At 31.3% G+C, this 14,405-nt stretch overlaps 1 protein-coding gene across 2 annotated transcripts in view; it reads left to right on the top strand.

The window, feature by feature from the left end:
• The first annotated feature begins 4,065 nt into the window (after positions 1–4,065).
• The window catches only part of LOC136973592 (serine/threonine-protein phosphatase 2A regulatory subunit B'' subunit gamma-like), a 41,499-nt gene continuing 31,159 nt past the window's right edge, over positions 4,066–14,405 (top strand). Inside the window, exons 1-3 of one of the 2 annotated variants that reach the window (XM_067268324.1) lie at positions 4,066–4,246; positions 7,917–8,041; positions 10,442–10,491. In XM_067268324.1, the coding sequence (XP_067124425.1) occupies positions 4,204–4,246; positions 7,917–8,041; positions 10,442–10,491 (218 nt within the window). In that variant the 5' untranslated portion in view covers positions 4,066–4,203. The remainder of the gene's footprint in view (positions 4,247–7,916; positions 8,042–10,441; positions 10,492–14,405) is intronic. The other variant, XM_067268323.1, reaches the window with a different exon arrangement.

Here is a 14,405-nt window from a genome sequence, read left to right as displayed (position 1 = left end):
AGCTTTTTGAGGCTGGGGTTTATTACCTTTCAACAGGATACAAATGGTAAAACTTGAAATATCTTAATTGCATCATTTATTGATTGTATTTATGGGTTACAGCTACAATATTTGAAATAATTTCTGTTTTCTACTAATTTGAAATAGTTAATCCAGTTCAGTCTCTTCCAATTTGGTTATTACATTGTATGTATAAGTCATCACCTGCTTCAATGTTATTCCTACCACTATGCTGAAGCAGTTGAATCAGATTGTAGGCATGGTCTTGAAGACCATGACTACAGTCTGATTCAAACTGAAGGATAATTAGGAAAATTCCAGTTAAATCAGTTTTTCTAATTATCCTTCAGCCAATAAACTTTCAACTTATAAATTCAATTGAAACTTTCCCACACTCAACATTTGACAATATTTATAATTTCATTTCAAAAAATTTTTCCACAAACCTCAGAATAGAAAGTACAGTCCAACTCTACACAATTTGAAGAAATAGAATTTTTATTTCAATTCTTTCCCTGTCACTTTAAACTACATTACCCTATATAGTGCAATACTTCAACACATTTTCTGTGCTTTTTGACCCAATGTTTATTTTTAACAGCACATTTATTTCCAAGGTATTATTATTATTAATCACAAAAATACAGTATATATTATTAAATGTGTGCATATACGCACACAAAACTATATACTGTGTGTATGTGTATATATATATATAAGGGTGTCCTTATTTTTTGAATATTTTTTTTTCTAATGCATAGGGCCTAGCTTTGTTTATTTTACCCTTAAATACTCCCACAATAAATTTCAGCTCATTTTGATCACTAGAACCCATGCCGACTTGCATCGAATCATTTCCATACATATGGTGCTAGAGAAGTGGCACGTATTCGCTTTGTTCTCCATTCTAACACAATTTATCGGGCTATTAACACGTATAGTTTTTTTTCGAAGATGTCAGTGGAATTATGAAGCAATAAAAAACATATTTTCTTTGTCGGAGAGATAAACCACCAAATCATGGGTTCAAAATTACTGTCAAATTGGCAAGTACTCGCAGTTTTCTTTTTTAATATTCATGAAGTTAAACCCACCGTGAATGAAAGCGTAAATCTTGTAATACACGAGTGTATCATATTTTGGGAAAAAGCTAGAATACCTAAAAATCTATACCTGACTGTGTCAAGAAATTGGTGGATCTTTATCACATATGGAGTCTCCATACCTGATGGCGAACAAAGCGAATACGTGCCACTTCTCTAGCACCATATGTATGGAAATGATTCGATGCAAGTCAGCACGGGTTCTAGTGATCAAAATGAGCTGAAATTTATTGTGGGAGTATTTAAGGATAAAATAAACAAAACTAGGCCCTATGCATTAGAAAAAAAAAATATTTGAAAAATAAGGGACACCCTAATATATATATAACCCTGGCTAAATAAAAAAAAATTTGCTTAATTTACTTAAATAATTTTGCTAAAGTTTTAACTCTCAACCGCAATAACGGGAAGTGATTCCATTTTCCCATGGACTTGCTTCCTTGTCCAGAGATGACACATCATCCAAATGTGTCGATTTTGACTGGCCACAATTTAGGCAAACATGCTTTTAAAATAGTAAAACAAATACAAAATGAGCAAGATTTTATTGTTATACCAAGAGTTAGTACTCGCACTTGCGCATTATAACAATGACACAGGCAAATTTTCGTTTATTTAGTTGTTTTGGTATTCACATAACGGCAAACAAAAGTTTTAATAAATATATATCATCACTTAGCGGGCCACACAATTTAATGTGACGGGCCATGGGTTGGCCAGGCCTGGTTTAATCAATCAACATTGCCTAAAAAGGACATTGAAATTAAAAGGGAGAACCCCCCAAATAAAAAAAAGTTTGATTGACAACAACAAAGTTTGCGACTAGCCTTTACATCCAAGAGGATTCGGCCACACTCAGCTGCCTATCCCATCATCACCGCCGATTACCTCCTAGGCCAACTTAACTTTTATCGGTCTGTTTGACAATACACCTACCTATCATCGGAGGGTCCCACATCAAACTGTCTAACATCCAACAAACCCAGAGTCCGCCTACCTATCGCCAGCGAACAAAGAACCTACCCACCGGGTGCAGACAACAACTTCCTACAGAACAAAACAGTCTTCTCCAGCCTATTGAGTGTTTGACCTTGACGGAACCCCAATAACTACAGGTATTTATCATGCACGTCCAAGTGCAAACTCTCTCTCTCTCGTGCTTAAAGACACTTAATTTTATGTGTAAATAAACGAGTATTTGCTGACATTAATCCAGTAGTCAAGTGCACTTCTTTCAGACGTGCCATCTCACAGTCTCCTCCATTCTGAATCTGATTGCTCGTGAGATGGCAAAACACTCACATCGAGCAACAGCATCATCCCAACGTAGGCATGACCGACCCAGTGCCAACCCTTCAGTCACAAAAATTATTACTTATTATTATTATTATTTACCGGAGGACTAGATTACCACCTATGGAATTTTGGGACTTTGAGTGTATTTCTGAACTGAGGGGACCGAGATGAGTTCAATGATACCCTACTTTTGGACCAAAGACAAAAAATAAGAAAGTTATCATACTTTTTTCGGCGATCACGCAATGATTGGAAGTCGCATTGCTCTCTCTGCTAAGCCTATTGCATGTTTAACAGGCAGGCTGGCAAGTCGACCATATATACCTTCAACAGAGGCAGATGTTGATCCACAAGCACACAGAGTGTCTGCAGTTGGAGTTAAGTCCTTTCTGCACACCCTCGCACTCCTCCACCTCAGGGCCTACGGCCCCTCAGCCGCTGAACGCTCGTGGTTGGCTAGTACTACGCGCTGCTTTCGCAGCTTGTCCAACAAACCTAACCTATTCTATTCTAATAAATTACCATAATTATTAGCAACCAAATTATTAGACTAGGTTAGGTTAGGTTAGGTTAGAACGTGCGTCCCACTGTTTCCTTGCTGGAATTAAAGACGAGCCGCCATCTTGGCTACCTAAGGTAACATTAACTCTTATTTTTTGTCTCTGGTCCAAAAGTAGGGTACCGTTGAACTCATCTCGGTCCCGAGTTCAAATATATACTCAAAGTCCCGAAATTCCATAGGTAGTAATCTATAGTACAGCCTTATTTACCTTTAATTATATACAGTATATATTTTTCTCTGTTTACGCACTCGATTACAGAATGAAATAGAATGAAACAAAACGACCTTCTGAAGAATTTAAATTCTTATGCAATAAAAAATTCGAACTTATATTAAAGAGAGAAAAAACGTATTTTGTTATAAATACATATTCCGAGAAAATGTTTAATTTGTCAACCAAAGCTTATGCTGAAGCTGTCATTTTTCAATTAGAAAGGCGAGCATTAAATAAGTTTTAATTAATAATAATGAAACTTAATAGAATTATTTATGCTATACGTTAAACTTATACAGATTATAATTGCCATATATCTAATAAGTCATTATTTTTTATATCTTAAAAATATTTATTACAGACCTTCGACAAAATCAGCGGGAAGTTTGATTTCTGAATTCGATGTTGCCAGACGATACAGAAAGTTGTTTATTTATTAAATATTATTTCACACTAATAAAATTTTGTATTTTATTATATAGTTAATATAAGTAATATAGTTATTTCTTGACATTCGTTACTCAATTTTATTTATTCAAATTTATTCCGATGAAACAAATCGGTGTATGTGACAAACGCAATAACGTTAGGCTTTTTTTAAAAAGCCTTTTGTCCGGTGGGCATTAATTAAATGTTCCGCGCTCGGAAACAACAGTTTATTTAAGAAGAAAACAAAATTATTTAATCTACATCAGTTAATCGATAATTTTTCAACCTGTATTAAATTTAATTTTCCACTAGATGAAAATCTCTGTTTTGCATATTTTATGGGTTTTTTTTTTCCTACATAAAAACACGCTGTCTGTTTTTAATACTGTATATTGCATTAATTTCATAATTAATAATTTCAAAAATTGGCAACACTGATAATTTCTAACAAAACAGACGATGTAAAAAATTTGAAATCGTGACGTAAAGACGATCAAGATGTAAATAGAAAATAAGGATGAGAATTTGATTTCTATGAAATGATAATACTTGGGAATCTTATACTCGTATTTTAATAGAATAACAGAAAACAAGCTTAAATGGATATAATTAGCAAACTGAAAATATATAACGAAAGAAAATGTAATTATGCATTTTTTATATTACCTACGAGATTAGTACAGTACAAGTATCGAAAAAAGGTCTTCTCGTTTGATTGGTGTTTAAATTTTCCAAAATTATTTTGGTTTGCCTCATTTTACTCCTTGCCATAAAAAGTCTAAAATTAATGAACCAGTTTTGAATGGTTCTACATCTTAAGTTAAAATCTGATGTAAAAGAAGGTTTCAGTTTAGTCGAGAAACATTTTATCACGTTATTTTTGTGTAGAATTTGAATACAAACATTTTATCATAATACTGAAGTTTTTCATTGGATTCAACAATTCAGAATGAGCTAAAACTTTTTTTTTATGCTAGTTTGCCACTCTTACGTACATTTTAAACTATACATTTGTACCAGGAAATGTAACTGCACTTTGGTGTTGGAAAAACGGTGGAAGACAGCCGGCGACAACTTCCGCAAAGAGATGCGTCGTACAGGTTAGAAAGACAACTTTAATCCATCTTGTGTGGAACTTAATTCTTTGCTTCCTCCTCCTTGCCGCTTGATCTCTTCCCTTGCCCTCGGATCCCTTGCTTTGTGTCGCCGTGGTCAAAAACAAAATTGTAAATTTCGTGGACCGCCCGTCTGCTCTCCAACCTACTTTTGTCTTTGGAGAGTGGAAATGCTGATGCATGTCAAAAAAATTTATTTTTATATGATCGAATTTTAAAATGCTTATCTTGTTAAATATGGACAGGTTTCTACAACTTGAATGAAATTTATTTTGATATTAAAAGTTTTAAACAAAAGCAAAATAAACCAATATCTGGCACAAAAATGTAAGACTGCTTTTTGCCTTCGTTAAACTGGCCTCTTCGGGATAGCTGACCGCTGCGGCCATTAGGATGACAGGGATTGTGGTATGTGCGTTAAGCAGTGCCGTAAATAGCCATTCCTGTGGCCTGTACAAGAATTTGCATTTAGGCCCCTTAATTAATTAGATTTGGGAAAATAATAAAATAAATACATTCATTTTGGGCCCCCTTTGCAAGACGGCCCTGTGCAGATGCATCTATTGCACCCACCTAGTTATGGCACTAGCATTAAGAGTGACATTTAAGTTTTAAAGCTTTTTTATGAATTTTGAAAGTCTACATTTAGGCTTACTTTCACAAAAGTCATTATTACTTTCCTAGAATATTTTTGAAAAATCTAATATCCTGAAACTCTGGAAATTCTATTATATTATGTTTTAAATAGGGTTGTATCTTCAAAGATCAAAACTAGAACAAAATGTATGAAACAAAAATGAAATGAAACATTTGTTATTTAAATACATAAACAGTAGGTTCTACTTAATTGAGCTGCATTCAGGAATAGATCATTTGGCCAATTATGCAGATATTATGCTGATAAGCTGCAAAATAATCTTTCTGTGGTAGTCTAATTAGCAGGTATAATAATTATAAAATAAGGAGACATTTACTGAAAAAGAAATTAATTAAAGACAGAATGTTTATTACAATCTTTGAAAAAATTTGTCAAGTGTACTCTGATTTTTTCTCTTTATCAATTGCAACTGAATAAAATCAGTGCGTGTCCAAAGCAGAAAAAAGGACTGTCTTTATTCCCTTTCTCCGTGAAATGTCTCAATTCAGCAAAATGGTCTCTAGTATCCTGTTCGGTCACTTTGGCATATCATCACCATACATTTCTTGGTCTTTGAAGTTTGTTCAATAATCAAAATTGCTTTGTCTCTGCCCCAACCTAACTTCTTTTAAGCATAGCAAATTCAAAATTATCATTTTCTACTTTAAGCCCATTCTATAATGCAACTTCTGTTAATTAACAATTGTGAAGCAAACTAGAGTGAGACAACCTATGGTTTGCTGTTCAATTATGATTGTCGCTGTCCCAAATAAGCAGCATAAAATTTACAGTAAATACATTGATTTGTTTCTGTTCTCAGAGTTTTGGCCAAGTAAAATGGCTGACCCAATTAACTAGTCCAATAAAGTGAAAAGATATTAACATTATACTAGGAGATAGGCACACAGGAAAACATCTGAAGTATTTTACAGGTCATTTTTGTTGTTCATCAAATGATGGTTGCAATGATGGCTGAAACTTTGATTAGATTTGTCCAAAAACATTTTTTCTAGAGTTGTAACAAGAAGTTGAAAACTGAGATAATCTCTCAAAATTAATGTCTGGCAATTCTTGTTATAGACAATAAGATTCTATAAGATTATGGGATAAATTTGCAATCCGTAATATTGCTTGTCTATCAATCGAATTTTTGTCTTTGATATCTTTACATGTCCAGATTGTGAAGAGGTATTTAAAATAGAAATTCTATTCACATTACCAGATTTGGAATTTCAAGATAACCAAAGAAATGAGACCTGTAGTACAAAATTGCAAGGACTAATGTATGTTCTCAAAAAATGCCTATACAGATAATTTCTAACCAACTAGATGACAATATTTATGTTGCACAAGATCCAGGTAAAGTTGTTAAGAGAATTAGAAAGCTTAAAGTTAATGGAAGATGAAATAAGAATGGTATTGAACTGAAAATTTGTATCTGTCAATTAAATTAGAATCATGCTTTGATACAATTATTGAATTCTTGGTCCAACATAATCTTGAGTTATCTACTTGCACAAATGAGATAAATAAGTTAGCCACATTAGTTTGCTATCAATCATTTATTAGATTCAACAACAAGTCTCATAAACAAAAGAAAGGGGTCCAATGGGAATTCTATGTCAGGACTTTTATGTGAATTAGTGCTATGTAAGATTGAGAAAGATATCCTCAGATATTTTATAGAAGACATTATATTCTATAAAAGGTATATGGATGATGTATTCATGATTTGGAGGAATAATGAGTTCAAGATTTTTTGAGTATGGTTAATTAACAACAAGGATGGTTTGAACCTAAATTGCTATTTCTATATACAGGTAACCCCTGTATAACACGGCACTTCTATAGCACGGATTCACTCTAACATGGTTCAAGAATTGGGAACATCCCCCGTATAACACAGGTTCACTCTAACATGGTTTGGGAATTAGGTAAAACACTTGTACAGTACAACATGAAATGTAATAAAAACTGTTACCAGTTGATGATGCTCATGCTGAGATCATCATATAGGATGAATAATCCTCTTGTAAAATATTTATTTAAATAATAAATAAGTATTTTACCCATGAAAACAATCTACTATATAAAGCTCAAAAATCGGATTCTATCAATGTATGCCAAAAATGGTCACTATGGGTGCCCCTGGCTACTCCAAAATTAATTTAAAATAACAATATAAATTATTTTATATTTATTTTATATTTTTACAGTATAATAATCAGTACATTATTATTTTTATTTGTAATTTTGTATGCCCCGATGCCTGCCTGCATCCGGCCTTTCAACTTGTGAATAATAAATCCAATTTAACAGCATGTTTTTTAATTTTTGGAACCTAACCCCCTTTTTGCACTAGTTCTTTGTTTCATATAACACGGATTCGCATAACACGGCAATTTTTTGGAACATAACTCCCGTGTTATATGGGGGTTACCTGTATTTTTGTATTATTTGAAAAATTTTGAATGTATTTTTATACTTATATTTTTTTAAGTTATTTTATTGTAAACATATATTGTTTTATTCTTTTAATAAAAATAAAAAATATTTATAGCTAAAGAAACTCAAGATAAAGATTTAAATAGTCCAGAGAAAATAAATGAGGAATTTCAAAAATTATATATAGAATGGAAGGGTTTAAAGGAAGAACCAAATGGAATTCCAAGATTTTATTATAAAGTACTTTTTATTTTAAAATATTTTCATTTTTTATTGTCTTGTTAATTGTTCTCTTTTTTTATTTATAGATTATATTTCAAATTAAGATAAATACTTCCACTATAAAATATTAATAATCAATATAAGAACCAAAAACTTTTAATTTTGGATAAACAAATATTTTTGGCTAGCTGAACTAGTTTCAAACCACACACTACTACAGGGTTCTAAACATTAGTTGAATGATATATTTTTTTTGTATAACATTAATTCATAGTTAGTTAATATTTAATTATGAGTTACAACAGAATTCTAGAATAACAAACCAATGTTCTAGAAATCTGTAGTGGCATTTGGTTTGTACTTGATGATGGCTAACTGAAAAAGTTTATCTGAAATTAAATGCTGGATTGTAAAGGTGTTTTTTGCTTTTGTTTTAATTTTATCTGGTTTGCTATTGCTTTAGATTATATTAATAATAAAACTTATATTAAAAGAAATACAGTAAAACTTTGATTTAATGAACTAATTTGGGCAAAGGAATGTCTGTTAAAGCTGAAAGTCTGTTATATAATAATGTAGTGTTTTTGAATGCATGTGTTAAAAAATTGACAAATTAGTTAGTTTATCTGTTTTTACTTATGTAGATACATTTGTGTAATTAAAATTATGTATGTATGAGAAGTTTCATTTCACAGACAAGTTTTCTATATGTATTATGGGCGCGTTTTTTTATGCAGCGCTCGAGAGGCGCTTTACAGCTAATCCTCTGAAACCCGTTTCTAAATGGCCAACGCTGCTCGTGACGTCATTTCGCTACACTTTCGCTGCATAAAAAAACGCGCCCTATTGCTTATGTACTCATCATAGTTTTGAGACAATATTAATGAACAAGTATACCATGTAAACTGAAATAAATAAAAATTTTTTGGAAAATACACTTAATTGTATTTAACTGAATAAAATAGTGTTTTTAAAAATAAAACAATTTAAATTTGACAAAAACATAAAAAAATTTTATTTATTTTTCTTTAGATGATGATATATCAGGACGCACCCATTATAGCATGAAGAATGGGGACTCTTGGATCTGGAAAAATCTTGTTAATTATATATGAAAATAATTTCAGAATTAACAGGGTGTTAATTTTCACATTTTACATATGGACCAGAGATTTTGTCCATTAAATCAAAAAATTTTACTGTATTTCATATCTAATAATTTTTGGTTTATATCAAACTAAAATATTTTAGTTTATTTTATATCTTTAGTAGTATATACTGTATATTATTTATATATTGGCAAAATGCATTTGAATTTTAATGTAACTCATTTTTAATTAAAGATTAACTAATTATGAATTAATGTTATGCACAAAAATATATTATTTAAATGAAACTCCCAACATTTCTCTCTTAATATTGTGTTTAAAATTATATTTTTTACATTACATTGTGTTTTTATTTTTCAACAGTAATAATTTACTTTACTTAATGATTGAGAAAAATAAACATTAGATATAAATAATTAAACAGAAATTAAAAAGTCAGATATTTTATAAAGAAATTTTAATATAGCTTATATCTGTAATGAAGGTAATAAAAATTTAAAATAAAATGTTTAATTTTTTGAAAATAAATGGAAGATTCATTATTAATGACACATTATTCTTAATGCACTTTGAACAGAAAGTCCACTTGAATGTTCATGTCTCCTTTTTAGTTAAAAGTCAACTACTTATTTTTAATTAAAAGTTTTTAGGGTGAGCATAAAGTACAGTAGAAATTACCCATTTTAGTCATTTTAGTACTTGCCTATACTGATAAAAATAACCAATTTAAAACATTATCAAGATTACAATTACTAGAATAAGATTACAGTTAATAGAGATTCTGGTTTATTCACTCTTACAACTTTGAAGATTTATTAATTATAATTATCATTAATAATTTATAGTAATTCATTTAGTATTGTTTGCCTGCTACTACCTTTAACAGCAGTTGTGTATAAGTGAAGTAAGAAATGACAGCAATTTAAACTACTATACTGTGAGCAAATAATGACTTAAGTGATTAATAAATAGTAGTTAAGACTAATAACAATAACTGATAAATGATTCCATATTATCAATTACAAGTTAGCATAAAAGACAGCTTTAAAAGGCCTATTTAGCAAAAGCATGATGATGATAACCAAGTGAATTTTACTGTAAGTGTCTGATTACTGTGAGTGAAGTTTTATGAATGTATTTAAATTTACATATTTTGGTACCTGCTAGTTTTAATAGCATTAAACAACTGATGATCTTTGTGATAACAATAAGCTGGTTCTACTGTATTTAAAAATTAGAACATAAATATAAGATTTTTAAGATTTGTTTTAAACTTTTCAAATTTAAATGATGATAAACTTTTATTTAGATTCCAGCTGAAGATAACATATTATTGTTGAAATTAAGAGAAGAATCAAGGTAAGATCATTTTTTTAAAACTAGTGATTTTTTTTGAACTAGAATTTAAAATTTTATAAATTTATTATTGTTATTTCTAAAGTGCATATAGAAATATCCACAAATTTCCAGAGAAGGTTTATGTATTTTTCTGTGCTGTAGCACCACCGTCGCACCATTATTAAGATACTGCAAGATTTAGGTAACTGCAGAACATAAGAGAATATAATTGAGAATATAACTGATTTTGAAATGACTAATAGAAAGTCATTCATAATGCCCACTTTGTTAGTAATTGTAAGGGTTTTAAATTATAAGGAAAGTATTTTTGATCATTTTTACACAAGTTAAAATTGTTTCTAACGTAAAGAAAAAAGTGTGTTACATGTATGGTGGAGAAATATGAGGTGTGTCCGGAAAGTAAGTACCATTTTGGAAAAACTCGCATAAAAAATTTTTTTTCAAAACAAAATTTATTTTTACATGAAAGAGCATGTCGGAAACTATTTTTCTACATAGTTACCACCGTTGTTTAGACATTTGTCATATCGGGAAACCAACTTGTGTATACCCTCTTCAAAGAAAGATGCTGCCAGTGAAGACATTTACTGCTGAACATCGGTTGTTGCGTCATCATTGCTGGCAAAGCACTTCCCTCTAAAATCACGTTTTAAGTTCAAGAACAAATGGTAGTCTGCAGGTGCGAGGTTGGGGCTGTACGGCAGGTGATCGAACTGCTTCCAACTGAATTGTTGAATAAGGTTTTGAGTGACACCAGCAGTATGGGGACATGCGTTGTCATGAAGCAACACAATGCCTTTACTGAAACTTTCACGCCTTTTGTTTTGAATTGCACAGTGAAGTTTTCAGAATGTTTCACAGTATCATTCCGCATTGATGGTTTCACTTCTGGGAAGGAACTCAACAAGCAAAATGCCCTGTCTGTCCCAGAACACAGTGCACATGATTTTTCATGCTGACAACGTTGTTTTGAATTTGTGTTTTCTGGGGGACTATGAGTGCCTCCACTCCATCGACTGTTGTTTTGATTCTGGAGTGACATGACAAACTCAAATTTCATCACCAGTAACAATTTTGTTTAGTAAATCATTACCCTCTTCACTGTATTGGGTAAGCAATGTCAAAGCACTTCCAAGTTGCTTCATTTTGTGGACATCCATAAGCATTTTGGGAACCCAACAGAAACACAATTTGCAATAATTTAAGCGATTTGTGACAATCTCATGCAAAACAGTTTTTGAAATTTGTGGAAACTCATCACAAAGCAATCTTATTGTGAACCATCTGTTTACACGAATTTTCTCATTTACTTTTGCAACCAAACCATCATTGACAACAGAAGGCCGGCCACTCTATGCTTCGTCATGAACATTGGTGCATCTCGTCATTGAATTGTCGAACCCACTTTCTCACTATTCCATCACTCATTACATTTTCACCATAAATCTCTACAAGTTGATGATGAATTTCAACTGGCTTAACATTCTCTGCATTCAAAAACCGTATTACAGAATGCATTTCAAAGTCGGCGGGATGGGCAATTGTCTTAAACATTTTGAACACTCACTAACACGTGGAAAAACAACACAATCCAGCTGTAATGGCATCACTGGACTGACAATCAACCAGAGACATGTGTGCACAGGCGCCGAACTGCAATAATACTGCTGCGCTGGTGATAGAATGAAACAGTACTTACTTTCCAGACACGCCTCGTATCTTTTAAAACTGATAAAAATTTAAAGTAAAATTAAGGAAACCTAAATCCTATTTTTTTCTTTTCTTTTGTTGTTATTTTTTGTTTCTATAAAATAATTGGCAAAATTTTCTTAAAATTTTACTAATATTCCATTATTATTATTTATCAGAAAATGTTTATATTGCCATTTAATTCATAAAGTATTCTAAAATATTCATGAAATGTCATCGATTTAAGTCTAATGCAAAATTTTTGGATTTTTGCATAATTTCTTCTACAAACTTGTATTTTCTAATTTATTTTCAGATAGACAGTTGTTTTCACTGATTAGTACTATAAAATCTTGGAATAATGACATGAGAGAATGGCCATCTTTGGAATATCCAGCTATATTTGAATATGTTATTTTAAAAGTAAAGTCTATTGATTACCAAGAAATGCTTAATTATAGGAATCTTGACTCATAATTATTTTTCAAGTAGTAAAGTGGGTGAAATTTTGTTTAATAAATTGTCGCAAAACATTTGTGTCCTTAAGCCAAATGTAGTGCCATCAAAAACCCTATCTACAAGTAATAATTCTGCATTGACTTGTGTGTCTAATGATGGCAAAGTTATTTATCTAGCTGGACATACTGTACATGCATAGCTGGTTACCCATTCTCTTCTTAAATTTTCATCGTTTTAAGCGATCTTTTTTAGTTATTCTACCAATGAATCAAATGAGAAATTTGAATTTATGAAAAACAAAAATTCAAAATGCAGCTATGCATTTAACAGTAACTCGCAAATCCATTCTTAACAGAATTACAATAAATATAAAATAAAATAACAGGTACAACAAACTAATTAAAAATCAACAAAAGTATACACTAAGTAAATATTATAGCAATTAATTAAACAAAATCAATGCACCTACTTTCGGAATAGAAAAACAGCTAGTTAAATTTATACGGAAAAATATGCAAGAGTCTCCCTTATTGATAAAAAACTCGATACAGTTACTGCAGAGTCAACAATAACTTGTATGGTTTAACATTGGAGCTAGACCAGGAAAGTGAGAGTAATGTTACTTTCCTGGATTTAACAATAACATGCAGAGAAGGGGAGATCAGAATGGATATATACTGTAAACCAATTTATCTTCCTATTATCATCTCTAGAAATTCCTCAGATCCAGAACACATTAAAATGGCAGCTTTTCGATCATGGATAAAAAGGGCTTACACACACTGCACCAGCATATATGATACTTATAAAGAATTGGATTATATACGGAGCATAGTGGTGCAACAAGGATACCGAAGAAGGGTAATAGATATGCTTATTAGGAATTTTCAGAAACATTACCGACAACAAGGAAGATCTGAGCAAAGGGATAAGCTTGTGCTTAATTACATACCGTTTCTAAATGGAATGGTTAAGAAAGTTGCCAGAAATAGGAATCTACAAATAATTTATAGGTGTAATCCTACCATGTACAGGCTATTAAGAAACGATAAGGAAAGATATAAATGTAATAGCCTGACAGGAATATACTCTATACCATTAAAAGATCTTAGGTTTAACTCCAACCTGGTATATGTAGGAGCAACTATGCGGAACTTGAAGAAAAGAGTTGATGAGCATAAATACTCAGTGAATAAAAACATTGACAGTACGGTCCTCGCTGCGTTTGCCAAACAGCAAGATATCACAGTTTTCTGGGATCAGGTGGCGATTATTAGGGCTACAAGATCCAAGCAGGCGGTGACACACCTGGAAAAAATAGAAATTCACAAGGGGCAGATGACTGCACAGTGCATTAATCATAGGGATGCTGACGGGTTGTCCTTGGCCTGGAAGTCTTTCTATGATAAATTGGCTTAACTTTTACATCTTCATAGATGGCATTTTTAATTAATTGCTATAATATTTACTTAGTGTATACTTTTTGTTGATTTTTAATTAGTTTGTTATACCTGTTATTTTATTTTATGTTTATTGTAATTTTGTTAAAAATGGATTTGCGAGTTACTGTTAAATGCATAGCCACATTTTGAATTTTTGTTTTTCGTAAATTCAAATTTCTCGTTTGATTCATTGGTAGAATAACTGAAGAAGATTGCTTAAAACAATTGAAAATGTTTTTAAGGTATTAAGCGTTGTGCTGGACTGGTGAAAGGTGTTGTTTTATGTTACTTTAATAATAAAATGTTTTTTAAAATATTTAAAAT

The sequence above is a fragment of the Centruroides vittatus genome, unplaced genomic scaffold, assembly GCF_030686945.1.
Source record: "Centruroides vittatus isolate TY-2023 unplaced genomic scaffold, ASM3068694v2 contig_3235, whole genome shotgun sequence".
NCBI classification, from domain to species: Eukaryota; Metazoa; Arthropoda; class Arachnida; order Scorpiones; family Buthidae; genus Centruroides; species Centruroides vittatus.
Note: the sequence above shows the minus strand (reverse complement) of the source record. Positions and strands in the feature narration are given on the sequence as shown.